At 37.4% G+C, this 14,732-nt stretch overlaps 6 protein-coding genes across 6 annotated transcripts; 2 read left to right on the top strand and 4 right to left on the bottom strand. All coding sequences in view use genetic code 12, as the record gives it.

Annotated features, from left to right (window-relative positions):
• Positions 1-30: 30 nt before the first annotated feature.
• Positions 31-2,607, bottom strand: SPAPADRAFT_48101 (uncharacterized protein; the record flags this gene model as incomplete). The annotated part of the gene is made up of 1 exon (XM_007372400.1): positions 31-2,607. The coding sequence occupies one exon, from the start codon at positions 2,605-2,607 to the stop codon at positions 31-33; it is 2,577 nt and encodes an 858-aa protein (XP_007372462.1).
• Positions 2,608-3,288: 681 nt separating this feature from the next.
• On the bottom strand, positions 3,289-3,822 carry SPAPADRAFT_48100 (uncharacterized protein; the record flags this gene model as incomplete). The annotated part of the gene is made up of 1 exon (XM_007372399.1): positions 3,289-3,822. One exon carries the CDS (start codon positions 3,820-3,822, stop codon positions 3,289-3,291), a length of 534 nt encoding a protein of 177 aa, XP_007372461.1.
• A 950-nt stretch (positions 3,823-4,772) lies between these two features.
• LYS21 (homocitrate synthase) lies at positions 4,773-7,177 on the bottom strand (the record flags this gene model as incomplete). Its single annotated transcript, XM_007372398.1, has 1 exon — positions 4,773-7,177. One exon carries the CDS (start codon positions 6,843-6,845, stop codon positions 5,514-5,516), a length of 1,332 nt encoding a protein of 443 aa, XP_007372460.1.
• Positions 7,178-7,828: 651 nt separating this feature from the next.
• Positions 7,829-13,506, top strand: LPG20 (aldo-keto reductase superfamily protein; the record flags this gene model as incomplete). Its single annotated transcript, XM_007372396.1, has 3 exons — positions 7,829-8,710; positions 8,817-8,839; positions 10,007-13,506. 3 exons carry the CDS (start codon positions 7,964-7,966, stop codon positions 10,284-10,286), a joined length of 1,050 nt encoding a protein of 349 aa, XP_007372458.1.
• SYG1 (Syg1p) lies at positions 7,829-14,650 on the bottom strand (the record flags this gene model as incomplete). Its single annotated transcript, XM_007372395.1, has 2 exons — positions 7,829-8,683; positions 9,953-14,650. The coding sequence occupies one exon, from the start codon at positions 14,565-14,567 to the stop codon at positions 11,721-11,723; it is 2,847 nt and encodes a 948-aa protein (XP_007372457.1).
• Positions 9,221-13,392, top strand: SPAPADRAFT_58179 (aldo/keto reductase; the record flags this gene model as incomplete). Its single annotated transcript, XM_007372397.1, has 1 exon — positions 9,221-13,392. One exon carries the CDS (start codon positions 10,640-10,642, stop codon positions 11,684-11,686), a length of 1,047 nt encoding a protein of 348 aa, XP_007372459.1.
• Positions 14,651-14,732: the final 82 nt, after the last annotated feature.

The following is a 14,732-nucleotide window of genomic DNA, read 5'->3' as shown; positions in this document are numbered from 1 at the left end:
AATTAAATACCCCCCAAAAAAAACCCAAAATTACGTCATTTTATATCGTAAATTTTTAAACTTCTCATAAATCAATACCAACCACTTGACAGTCATTTCAAAATCCCTCACTTCAATAGCCGAATACAAATGAGTAAATGTACTTGTCTTTAACTTATCATTAAAATATTCTTGTGTAACTTCAGCCGGGTCAAACTTTTTGGTACCGTATATAACTGAATCATAATACAGTTTATCTTTGTTAAGATATTGATAATCTTTATCCTGTAATTTCAAATCACGTTCCAAATGGGATAATTTGTAATTGGTGACTTTGAATTGGGCAAAATGTTGAAGTTTCTTATAGTACAAGTACCAAGGATAATCCTGCATCAACATATCTTCAACATGGTTATTCCATTCATCGAAAATCCCTGACTGGTACACAGTTTCATTCATGAGATGCTTAAATTGTCTAATCAAATCGCCAAACTTGACATTGTCAATCCCTAAATCTTGATAAATGGATGATTTGGCAATCACATAGTTTGAAACCGGTTCACTATGCCAGAAGCCCAAAGTGTTCCTCTTGTCTTCAAGCAACTCATTGAAATATCCTTCAATCGATTTGAAATAGGAGTGGGTCTTGTAAGATACAACTTCATGTTCACTCAAGGAAATCGCCAAGAGTCCAATGAATCGAATCATCAGACCATGCAATAGTAAGTCATCGTCAATTTCTCGCTTAATTAACCAGTCTTTAGAATAAAAGTTTGAGTTGGGAACATATACTGAACTATCTCTCTTGGCATCATTCTCAAACTTGATATTAATAGAAGGCGTGCCCAAATGTTGTTGAAATATAATTGATTCAGTTTGACTTATAGGCAACCCCATGACTGAATTTATAGTTGCATTATCTTGTTTCATCCAGTAACGATGCAAAGTGGTGTATCCTTCGTCATCTTCGTCATCATCGTCGTTTTTTAATGTCTTATAACTAGTGGCTTCTTTAGGTATAGGTATAAACTTGGCTGTGTTTCTTAATAAGGAATGCAACATCGGATTAGCATCTACGGCAAGTTTGCTTCCCATAACAGCATCTCCATCAATATTGATATAAGCAACAATAGAACGCTTAGGATTGTATACATTGACATCATCGGTGAACTTGTGAGACCCGATCAAATCGGTATTGGATCCATCCCACAGAACAAACTTGATATTACGCAAAGGTTTCCACCCTTTGGCAACCAATCTCTGATAATTCCTCATTATCTCCAAAAGAATAGCATGTCCACTAAGTGGATTATTGCAAGTGTATGAATCTCGGCGAGCACCAATTATAACATCAGCATCGTTCATTATACCCTTGAGTGAAGCTACTACTGTGGTTAATTTAGCTGGATGCAAAGGCGCAGCAGCAAATGTGGTATTAAGCTCAACCTTCATAGGCGTGCTGCCTACGGGTGGATAATCCCAGTGCGAGAAATCTGGTTGTGGATCAGCTGATAATGTATCCAATATTGGTTTAATGATCTTTTTACTTACTGGTATGGATGGTAATCGGAATTGTTGAAATATTGAAGCTCGAGAAATGGCATGGGCTAGTGATGATTCATTCTCAACATTGTTGGAAGCGGAAAAGTCATAATAGTTTATGACTCCACTGGCTCCACGTTGTTTAGCAATAGCAACTTTTTCAGCAATGGTGATGTTCTTGTTACACAAGTTGCTCTTTATGATAACAATCTTGTTATGAACATCTATGCTATGCTTTTCAAGTAGATTGTAGTCATGAATTGTTCCTTCGTTTATAAATACAAAATTAGCCACAATACTAGCATTGGTACCAAATGCATAAAATGCTGGGGTCTTGAAATTTGGTTCTCCAACCACAGGCAGATAAGCAACTTGGCCATTCTTATCCAATAATCGTAATGTTGAACTGACTGGTCTAGTTAAACTATGAGGAGCATCATAACTAAACGACTCGGTTTTGAATCCAAACTGCTTGAAGTTAGTTTCTACAAATGACACTAGTTCTAAATTGTCATCAGCAATCATATTCACGGTACTTTTTGAATTAATCAGGGTAAAGTTAGTGAGCCACAGATCGATATATTCTTCTGTAGTTAGGCTATTGTGAGAGTTCCCTATTCCTGCCATTTGCAAAAATAATCGCTTCACGTCTGACTTTGTCAAATGTATGCCATGCCATCTTCTGTAATCGCGTCCTAGAGAAGTTCTAGGAAGGAAAGTCAACTGGAATATTATAAAAGCCACTACTCCAAGCGTGCATATCCAGATGAAACTGGGGCGTTTGGCTATTTTTAATATACGACTGACATTATCGTCGTCGTCGTCGTCGTCATCTTCTTCGTCTTGCTCTTGCTGTTGCTGTTGCTGCCTGCTGTAAATTTCTGAGCCGGTTGGTGGTGGTGAGACGAGGTATTCGTGAGGTTTCATATTGACTTCGCCACTTGTTTCCTGGGAAGACGAGAGATCTAAACCTTCATCCAACCCACCGTGTGATGATGAATTTGATCCTTTAGACGAGGTCAACAAAGGGGTGAATTCTGAGTCTTGGTTGTGCAGAGAACCCGTGTCTTCCGTGGCATAAGTCATGGTAACGACGGACTATCTATGGTTGAATATAGAAGAGGACAGTGATCTGCTTGAATCAAAAGTAAAATTCGTAAAACAATGATGAAATTTGCTATTGAGGGGTCAAAAGGGGATTAGTAGTCAGTAAAAATAAATAGAGAGAAGGGCGGGCGATAACCATTTTAGAGTTTTGACATTTGCGTCATTTAACTTTTTTTTCGGTTCTGGCCCCTTATGACGCAACTACTATGACACAAAGCTTTTGTTCTTTGTCAATGGGCTAATTGCTCTCGGTATATACAGCAAAAACTGATATATGTATGTCCGTGGCTGGATATCAACATGTTTGTAACGCGTCAAATGACTCAAATGTGGTTATGATTGTGTACAATCGAGCTGTTGTGTATTGTTAACAACGTGGTCTTATTCACTGATAATAATTTACGAAAGGAAATTTTTCTTACAATAACACCAACGGAGAAAAAATAACGAGGCTTTACAGTACAAGTTAAACCTATTAAGGAGTTCCCAGAAAATCAACAAATGGAAGTACAAAAAATACTTTGTAGAGTAAGCGAAACTAAGGTGTGCCACCATAATACAAGAAAAATTTAGAGTCCTTTTAGTGTCTTTCCTATTTTATTCTATTACTATAAAATACCTCTGATAATCTATTATACATTCCACTCTTGCTGGTTACATTCACAAAACGTTCGCCAAGGTCTCGGGATCGAACATATTTACTCCAGACTGTAAAGTTTTTGCTAAAATAACCAAACTCTTGTCGGTAAAATCTGGCTTTTTTCTTAACTCGTCTAAATCATCAGAAAATTCCAGAGCCATTAGTTTCAAATATTGATTTTGTAAATTCTTCTTTTGTTCATCGATTCCAGAACTGACTTGATTTATATTAGCAATTGAATTAGTTGAACTAGTTGTCAAGTTGGAAATTGGTGTTGTTGTGAATGGTATGTTTTTCAATTGTTCCTTTTGAGTCAAGGACAACTTCTCAGGGGCCCTATGCAGTGGTTTTTCGCTATCTGAATCGATTTCTATATCGTCTATGTTTATGTTTGCTTGATTGTCTTTGAGTTCAACGTCTTCAGTTGTTTGTTCAACTTGGGCTTCGGATTCAGATTCGGAAGAGGATGATTCAGAAGATGAAGAGAAATCCTCTGTTCTTCTCTTTTTCCTACTTCGTCTATTGGCTTTCTTATTAGAATTAGCAGCTGCCATTTGTATTAGCTTTAGCGTATTATTAACTGTATCAACTGTTTATTTGTTATAATTAACTTGAGTGATGAGGCATTGAAAAAAAAATAGATTAGGACAAAACACCAGATTGGCTGTATGCAGGACCTCAAATTACAGTAGCTGCAAAATTGAAAATTAAGTCTTGGGGAATGGCATACGAAGAATTGATCTAAGAATTATGTAGACCTATATTGGTATGTTGATATCTGAATATCCTGATGATCTACATAGAGATATTGTCCAAATAAGTGTTTGTATGCTCGTTGGTTGCCTTTGTTTTTGGAACAAAAATTTTACCAAATTGTACAATAATTGAAACAAATTATATTCTCCTTGAATTAACACAGTAGAAGAACTAACACAGTCAATGGCACAATGGGTATCACTTTCACATAGGGAAAATATAAATGGTAGAAGATACATAAAGTATGCGTTATATGCAACACGTCTACACTGTTAGGAAAGTCATAGGAAATTTCATTCATTGGTGGGGTACATTTCACCAAATCAAGCCCGAATTCGGCAGGACGAGTAGTTTTTCATTGTTGGTTTTGCGTATTTTTGCAAATTCTAGTAAAATTTTCTTGTCTTGTGAGCAATTTCCTAACTGGGTGAAATGGGTTTGTTTGAAATGGAAAAAATAAATATAGCCAAGTATGGGGGGTTTAGTTGAGATTTGGATGATCGTAGTGTTTCTACTTAGCGAAACGATGTAAATTTCGACATGCTATACAATCATTTGGAGTATTGCTAGATAAGGAAATCTGATAACAACCAAGTGACACATTTTGAGCTATTCGCCTAACATAGCCACCACAACGTGGTCATGTAAAATATTTTTTTTTCTTAGTATAGGAAAAAAGAAAAAGGAATTTTATAGCGACCGCGGAAGGATGGGGGCCAAAATTTATCATCTTATTTTTTTTTTTATTAAGGTTTTGCCAGGAAATTTTTCTTCAAAGATCAAACTTATTCCTTGTCCAATGAACTGAAGCGACTAATAGGAGTTGTATAAGAGGATATCGAGATTGTCTTTAGAAATTACCATTACATACGATTTAGATTGCTAACATTATTGTTCCCACGTTGCCTTAATTGTGTTGTCTTTCGTACAAAACTTACACAAAATCTCCTGGTTACAACCTCATCTTCAAATTATACAAATTATACAACATCATCCCATCACCTTCTTTCTTCCATCTACATTCACCATACATCACCCTAAATGATCTCAAGTAAAACCAACACTTTCAGCATCCTGTTTCACGTTACAACTTAACTAGTAACAACAATATTTATCACGAACCTTTTACGAATAAACATATAGAATAGAACCCTTCCTTGTACCACTACTTTTAACCCCTAGATAACTTACCCTAAAATCACCAATACATTCTCACTCATACATCTTAATACAATAATACATCATGTACACCCACCTTGAATTAATATTCACGATGATTTCAATCATCAATCTAGCGGCGGCATTAGTCATATACTTTATAGATTCTAGAAACGGAGTAACCGTTCAATCCGGGAAAAACTACAAATCGTTCAAGATATGTATCACAATGAGCATATTATTTGGAGTAGCTTCAATGTGCTTATTATTGCAAAATTTAGATATATCAATACTGAAAGAGAAATAATTTTATATATAAATATACATACAACTAATTAGTCTTTGTTCTTTTTTCTTCTGGTTCGTCAAGTTCTTCTAATGTATGTGGGATCTTTGGTAATCCTTGATCATGAGTGGTTGGTCTTACTCTAGGGGTGGTTAAATCAGCATGGAAATCCTTAATTATAGAATCAACATCATCAATATTCAATTGTCTTACATCTCCCAACTTCTTAATTTTATTAGTAACTTCTTTACATTGCTCATCAGTCAAATGTAAGTTCAATTGGTCAACTCTTGACTTGATAGCATTCCAACCAGTTAATCTGTTGGCAAAATGAATATATCTAGTTAACCCGAAATCAGCAGGACTCAAGATTTCATAAGTAGATGGGTTGGCCAAAATAGCCTTGGCATGAATACCAGCCTTGTGAGTGAATGCACAGAACCCGGTAATTGGATTATTGAATGGAATATTCACTTGCACGGCTTCCGCAACCAAGTTTTCAATATCTCGCAACTTATGAACCTTATATTTAGACAATACATAATCACGGTCAGCAGCAATCATACGAGCCATAAGACCACCCAATGGAGTAATACCATTACGTTCACCAATACCCAAAACACTGACATCGATCAAACGAGCACCACCTTCTAATGCAGTGTATGCATTAGCAATGGCACACCCAGTATCATTATGGAAATGACATTCGATATCACAATTAACCACGGATTTCAAAGTACGAACCAATTCATAAACTTGTCTTGGATTAGCACAACCAACAGTGTCGGCAATACCGACTCTGTTGACACCGATCTTGTCAACAGTTCTGTAAATGTTCAACAAGTCAACCAAATCAGATCTAAACGAATCTTCTGAAGAGAATCTAATTTCAATACCCTTAGATTTAACAAATTCAATAACTTCAATGGCACTTTGGGCAATATAGTTCATATCTTTACCATGGGAGAATTTTCTCAAGAACTGAGAAGTACCAATGACAACATCGACCCCATCAACTCCGGTTTCAACGGCAACCCTGGCATCATCCATGTGACATCTGATATGAGTCAAAATCTTGGCCTTTAAGCCCAATTTACAAATGGCTTCACAATCACGACGAGACTGTTCGGAAGCGACTGGCGAAGTTAATTCAATATAATCAACCCCGAAATCGTCCAAAGCCTTGGCTATTTCAATCTTGGTTTCGGTGGAGAAAAATGCATTGGCAAATTGTTCACCTTCACGAAGAGTAGATTCAATCAATTGGAAATTACCGACATTAGAAAGAAAATCCCCAGGATGAGGACCATATGGATTAACTTGTATTGACGAGGAAGCAGAAATATTCTCACTGATTGGTTTGAATTCTTCGGACATTTTGGTGAGTTTCGATGACTTTGTTGTCTACTCAAGAGAAGATTAGATAAGAAGAGTTTTTTCTGAGAAAGATGACAAAGGCAGCACCATTGACAGGTTGAAAAAAAAAAAATGCTCATGAAATTTATTTAAATTTCCGGTACAGGAAACCGAAAGTCGTGTGCGATCACGAAGAATGACGAGTATGGCTAGAGTTGATATGCCCGACTAGAAGTAGCGGTTAAAAAGAGCCATATGACTTGAATTCTTTTAATGGCCTCTTATTCTCGGTGCAAGCGAGTCTTATCACTGCAATGTTCTCTGGTTCAAGCCAGTTGCTTAGAACAACAACCAGAAAAAAAAATATTATAAAAAGACCAAAACAATAGTCAGGCAGAAACAGGAGAGGAGAAAAGGATTCTACGAGTTGCTATTTTGAATTGCATCAATACTATTTGCTTTAGACTGGTCTATTGAAATTTTTTTTTCTACCTGCGATTTTCACAACCATTGCATATTCCAATGCAACTTTCCACATCACATTTCCACAACGAAAAATAAAAATTACGAGATTTAACGAAACAATCAAACACCACAATTTTCTACATTTGCAATTAACCAGCAGCTACTCGCAATTATGTCAATTAGATTGCAAAGCTTATTATTCAGAAGTCCGATCGAAAATTACCTATTTTGGCAATGATTAATTTATCTCTAAAATGAGATTCTAAACCCGAAAGTTGAGGAACAAGATTAGTTATCCTTGTTTAAGCCAGGTTGATAACTACCATAATACTGCCACAAAAATCGAGCTTTGCTGAGTAATCAAACTATCAATTGTTCCGTTTTAGTTGCTATGTTACAGTGGTAACTCGGGATAAGTTCTAAATAGAGTACAATTTTCTCCTCCTTTTTAAGAACATCCGCGTGCTAGCCCATTGTTATCTTCAAGTAAGCCACCAAAAAATTTCAACCCTTGATAAAGCGGTAAAATAGACATCTACCCCATTTGAGATAACTCCGAGAAATTTCCCTTTTGTAGTAGACGAGGATGATTATCCCAATTACTATTTAAATGGGCTTAATTCCCCTTGTACTCGCCGAAAGGGTAGACCGCCACAGTTGAAACAGACAAGAAAATGACAGTTGACGCAGAAATCAAGTATAACAATTTAGGTAGTTCCGGATTAAAGATCGCTCCAATTATCGTTGGATGCATGTCTTATGGTTCCAAGGCTTGGAACGACTGGGTTATTGAAGATGAAGAAGAAGTATTGAAAATTTTGAAAAGGTGTTATGATGTTGGTTTACGTACTTTCGACACTGCTAATGTTTACTCCAATGGTAGATCCGAAGAATTGCTCGGTAAATTCCTCAAAACTTACAACATTCCTCGTGATAGAGTTGTTATTTTGAGTAAGGTTTTCGGCCCTGTAAATACCGAAGATCCTAACTTTTCATTTGCCACTGCTGCCAATTACCCAGCTATCGATTGGTACAACTCCAAGGGTTTATCCCGTAAACATATTTTTGATGCCGTTAAGGGAATTCAACAAAGACTTGGTACTTATGTTGATGTGTTACAAATCCATAGATTGGATCATGACACCCCAAAGAAGGAAATCATGAAGACTTTGAATGATATTGTTGACCAGGGTTATACCAGATACATTGGTGCGTCATCTATGAAAGCAGTTGAATTTGCTCAATTGCAATTTATTGCCGAACAAAATGGATGGCACAAGTTCATTAGTATGCAAAATTACTACAATTTGATTTATCGTGAAGAAGAAAGAGAAATGATTCCATTCTGTCAGGAAGGTGATTTTGGAGATGTCGGTATTATTCCATGGTCACCAATTGCAAGAGGTATCTTGGCTCGTCCAGTTGGAGGTACTTCTGCGACTGGAAGAGACAAGACCGACGTTACTATGAAATATTTGCAATTATCTAATTTTTCTGAACAGGATCGTGAAATTGTCAATCGTGTAGAAGAATTGGCCAAAAAGCACAAGGTCAGTATGGCTGTTCTTGCTACTGCTTGGGTTATCAACAAAGGTTGTAATCCAATTGTTGGTCTTACTTCTACCTCCAGAGTTGACGATATCGTGCATGCTGCCAACCTAGTTTTAACTGATGAAGAATTAAAGTACTTAGAAGAACCATACAAACCAAGAGCTGCTATGTTCTAGAATTATATAGTGAAAATATAAGTTGATCATTTAACTCTCATTTACTGTGCTCTCTTTAATGTTTGACGTTTATACAGGCACTCATTTCCCAATTAGGCAAATCACCGAACAAAAAGGGGATAACTCCGAACCCCGTTTGTTCAAAATTCCACTATAAAAAGCCTCGAAATTCTGCTCCTTCTCCCTGTTGCCTTTTCACAAATTGTTTAACCATACTAAGGATATGTCAATTGAACTCAAGTATAACAATTTAGGAGAATCGGGGTTAAAAATTGCCCCAATCATCGTTGGATGTATGTCTTACGGTCTCAAATCATGGGCCGATTGGGTTCTTGAAGATGAAGAAGAAGTATTTAAAATCTTGAAAAGATGTTATGATGTTGGTTTACGTACTTATGATACTGCTGATGTTTATTCCAATGGTAAATCCGAGGAATTGCTCGGTAAGTTTCTTAAGAAGTACAATATTCCTCGTGATAGAGTCGTTATTTTGAGTAAAGTGTTTTCTCCTGTGGACCCGGACACCCCAGGTTTCAACCTCATTAGCGCTGGTACTTTCCCTGCTATTAACTATTATAATTCCAAAGGATTATCTCGTAAGCATATTTTCGATGGTGTACAAGCTATCCAAAAGAGACTTGGTACCTACGTGGATGTGTTGCAAATCCACAGGTTTGATCCAGATACTCCAAAGAAGGAAATTATGAAAGCATTAAATGATGTTGTTGACCAAGGTTATGCTAGATACATTGGTGCCTCATCTATGAAGGCTGTCGAATTTGCTCAATTGCAATTCATCGCTGAGCAAAATGGATGGCATAAGTTCATTAGTATGCAAAACTATTACAATTTGATTTATCGTGAAGAGGAGAGAGAAATGATCCCATTCTGTCAAGAAGGTGATTTCGGAAAGGTTGGTATTATTCCATGGTCACCAATTGCCCGTGGTGTTTTAGCTCGTCCAATTGGGGGTGCTTCTGAGACTGGAAGAGACAAGACCGACTTTGCTTTGAAATATTTGCATTTATCTGATTTACCTGAACAGGATCGTGAAATTGTCAACCGTGTAGAAGAATTGGCCAAAAAGCACAAAGTCAGTATGGCTGTTCTTGCTACTGCTTGGGTTATCAACAAAGGCTGCAATCCAATTGTTGGTCTTTCTTCTGTAGGTAGAGTTGACGATATTATTCATGCTGCCAATTTAACCTTGACTCCTGAAGAAACCAAATATTTGGAAGAACCATATAACCCAAGAGCTGCTATGTTCTAAATGTTACATCTGTAATTCTTCGTTGCGTGAGTCAACAGTTACTGTTTGTTTGCGGTATTTAGAAAACTATACAATTATTATAAATCATCTTCCATTCATCCACGGTTACTTGCTTCCTTGGTGAGTCATTGGTCTTGAGATTAAGCCTTGTTGTAAACCCCCCCTATCTCTATCGCATTTGTAAGCAAAAATAACCTTCGCACTCTTTTATTTGTTTCCGACAATAATTACCACAAAAGTAAAGGTGATTCGGAAGAACCCCGCCGGTCCGCGCTTCTCGGGGCGATCCCTATAAAAGGCTCCTGAATTTTCCACTTGATCGAATTATTCCATTGCTCAATAGTGCCAACAATATGTCAATTGAACTCAAGTACAACAACTTAGGAGAATCAGGATTAAAAATTGCTCCCATCATTGTAGGATGTATGTCCTATGGTTCCAAAGCATGGGCAGATTGGGTTTTAGAAGATGAAGAAGAAATCTTCAAAATCTTGAAGAAATGTTACGATGTTGGTTTACGTACTTTCGACACCGCTGATGTTTATTCCAATGGTAAATCAGAAGAATTGCTTGGAAAGTTTCTTAAAAAGTACAACATCCCTCGTGATAGAGTTGTTATCTTAAGTAAGGTTTTCTTTCCCCTGGATCCAAACACTCCTGGGTTTAATCTTGCTAAAGAAGGCCAATTCCCAGCAATTGATTACTATAATTCTAAGGGGTTGTCTCGTAAGCATATCTTTGATGGTGTTGAAGCAATTAAGAAGAGACTTGGAACTTATGTTGATGTGTTGCAAATCCACAGATTGGACCATGAAACTCCAAAGAAGGAAATTATGAAGGCATTGAATGATGTTGTTGACCAGGGTTATACCAGATACATTGGTGCTTCATCTATGAAAGCAGTTGAATTTGCTCAATTGCAATTTATTGCTGATAAGAACGGATGGCACAAGTTTATTAGTATGCAAAACTATTACAACTTGCTTTATCGTGAAGAAGAAAGAGAAATGATCCCATTCTGTCAGGAAGGTGATTTTGGAAAGGTTGGCCTCATTCCATGGTCACCAATTGCCAGAGGTGTTTTGAGTCGTCCACTTAGTGCTTCTTCAGTGAATAAGAGAAATGAATCAGATAAGTCATTCCAAAGATTACATTTGGACGATTTGCCAGAAGCAGACAAGGAAATTGTCAACCGTGTTGAAGTTCTCTCCAAGAAACGTGGTGTCAGTATGGCTGTTGTTGCCACTGCTTGGGTCATTAGCAAGGGATGTAACCCTATCGTTGGTCTTTCTTCTACTGCCAGGGTCGATGATATCTTAGGTGCCACAACATTCAAGTTATCTGAAGAAGAAATCAAGTATTTGGAAGAACCTTACGTTGCTAGAGCTTTCATGTTATAAGCGTATATTTACATATAATGGACATAAAATATTGTTACATATCTCTTCCAGACGATCTATTGGAGTGCCTGGAAGAAGTTCTATGCGCTGCATGTAAACTTTCTTCCTCGTCTTCATCATCACTTTCATCATCTGCTTGAGTAGCAACTTTTCTTCTTTGGAAATCTTTAATATGGGCAGTATGCAACGATTCCGAAATTGTTTGGAAAGTACTCTTTCGACGAGTAAGTTGAGGAAGCGCTGAACGAACAGTATCCAATCTAATTTGACTAACTTCGTCGGAATCTATCTCCTCTTCGTCTCTAGCCAACAGACCAGTAGAGTAGGGTGTCTGGGTGACACCGACAGTTTCCTGCGGCTGAGTACTGACCTGTTCAACCAAAAGAGGCTCAGTGGTGTATTTCAACATCACCAATTTTTTAATTGCCCGCTGAACTTTAGGCGAGATAGAGTATGGCAACGGTGTATCCTTGGATGCTCGGAACAAAATCACGTTACTGCAATGTTCATTCTCCATTCTAAAAAAAATCCAAATAAAACGACGAATAATCTCAGCCACAGCAATGCAGAAACTGGTCACTGCCGATTGTTGAATCTGATGACTGAAAAATGCATAAAAGATCCACTGGAACCGCAAAATGACATCCACAATCATAGCCAGGTAGTAATATATCGGTCTCTTATAAAACAAATGATCACGAAGCAAGAAATTCTTGGACCCACTTTGCATAAGTGACCAATCCATAAAAATATCCCATGCCGAAGTATACAATGAGTTGATGCATGCAAACAAAATAAACGTTGATTTGTTGGCATTGTTTCGTTCTATACGATACATGCTCAATGTAATTTGATAAAGTGCCGACATAGTATATTTCATCATATTTGCTAAATGAGGGAACCAGTCCCCGGTGTCCATATAACGACGGACACACTGTAAGAATCTCCATATACTGGGTAACGTACTGCAGAATCCCATAAGTCTTGACTTTCCTGATCCACAGACATTATCCTCGCCGGGATTACCTGATAATGCACCATTCCAATGATGGGCATATATGCAAAAGAAGAAGGAAATGTTACCCATGGTATAAGTTAGTGAACAGACAATGTCACCGAGGAAGAAATCACGGAATTCAACAGGATAGAATCCAGAAAGCAAAAGTCTCCAAAGGGCAACTTGTAACCATCTTCTGCTAGAAGAGTAAAATTGATTTCCAGGCCAGATGAATACCAATACTATTATTCCCAAGTATAACCACGGCCAATCTCTTCCTGCAAATGCCGACGGCCAGAAATCATGAACACTGAACCACGTTAGAATACAAAGCAATGCAAACCCAAGAGAAGGTAATAACCAAAACTGTTTATAATTCATCACTGTTGACATATTGAATTCAAAAATAAATTTGTAGTTGATCTTGTATTTATCAAAAACAGCCAAGTTCACTCCAAATAGTATAAACATCAACATTAGAAGGAAAAATCCAGCCCATATTTGAAGCAAGTATTTCCCCTCTGGCAAAAGTCCAGTAATTATGTTGTGAATTGCGACATATATTGCTGTTCCCAACAATGGAATACCAAACCCAAGAGCAAATCCCGAGGTAAAGAATTCCAGGTAGAAATTTGGAGGTTTCATTTCCGACGCATTCAATGCATATGCGATAGATTTCAATTTTTCAAGTGAATGCTTCCTGTCTTTGGTCTCGGGATCAAAAAAGGCGATATATGACTCTTCAACTTGGTTAATTAACTTGTCTACTAAATCACTGGTCAAGAAATAGGCATGGTTATCAATTCTGTTCATGAACGCCTTCATGGTGTCCTTTTTTAACAATTTATCGTATTTTTTGGTGATTTTTCTAAATGCAGTTCTGTTTAAGGTTTTATAAGATCTTAGTAATGCTAATGAACGATAGTGTTCTAATATGGCGTCTTTTAGTTGTCGACGGGCAAATAGATATGGAACTCCAAAATGTTGCTTTTTGACGACATAGTCTCGTCTTTGCGATTGACGTGCTTGTTCTGCTGTTTCTGGCGGGCGAGGCCTGTCTGGAATATCTACTTCCACGTCGGATCCAAGAGATTGGTCGTCGGCTCCTAAATCTGTCAATCCGTTTCTTATTCTGTTTTCAGCATAGTTAACGTCGACACTGTCGTCTGTATGCAAAGAGATATCGTCTCCAGTTGATTCATTTCTTCGTCTTCCTAATTTCTTCAAGAATGTGCCAGATGGTAAAGAAGGTAACTCGAGTCGGTTCAATTCCTGTAACGATAATCTGTTTTGAAATGGAAACTTGTTTGAAATTTTAGGAGAAGGACCTCTCTGCTGCTGGGTTCTTTCTTTAATTATTGATAATTTGTGATCACGGAGCTGGTATAGTTGATCTTGCAATAATAAGAACCTTTCATACACATCCTGTTCCTTTTCCAGAAAGAATGTATTGACTTTCACGAGTTCACTTTCTAACCAAGAATTAAACTTTTCGGAAATATGGGTATAATCCTCTGATTTGTCTCTTCCTAAATTAAACGAGTCAAACCCAAACACAGAACGAGCTCTAACCTTAAGTTTCGGTCTGGTGGGGAATTCCGTCAAGTCTTCACCATCACTGGAAGTAAAGTTCCTATTTGGGGAAAGTGGTTCATCAGTAATGATATCTTCGACTCCGGTATATCTGTTTCTTTCTTCTTGGGCTTCTAATAACGGTGTTGTGTCCTGTGCCGCTTTCTTGCTGTCGTCAGTGTTGTATCCACTTTGTTGTTCTTCACGTAGACTGACCAACTTCTTGATCAACTTTTTTCCGGCTTTATAATCCACATATTGGTCGTGCCATTCGGGCACCAACCCCTCGCTCAAGGATTCACCAAACTTCATTCAAGAGGAGGACAAACAGAGAGCTTTGGTGGAGTGATGAGGACTAAACAATTGCGATAAGCAACGTGCAAGAAAATTAAAGCAATTTCAAATGATTCAAAATAAAGTTTTTATTTTTTTGAAGAAAATTGGAACATTTATTTTCTTTTTATGCATTCCTGCATA

The sequence above is a fragment of the Spathaspora passalidarum genome, assembly GCF_000223485.1.
Source record: "Spathaspora passalidarum NRRL Y-27907 unplaced genomic scaffold SPAPAscaffold_1, whole genome shotgun sequence".
In the NCBI taxonomy this organism is placed as follows: domain Eukaryota; kingdom Fungi; phylum Ascomycota; class Pichiomycetes; order Serinales; family Debaryomycetaceae; genus Spathaspora; species Spathaspora passalidarum.
Note: the sequence above shows the minus strand (reverse complement) of the source record. Positions and strands in the feature narration are given on the sequence as shown.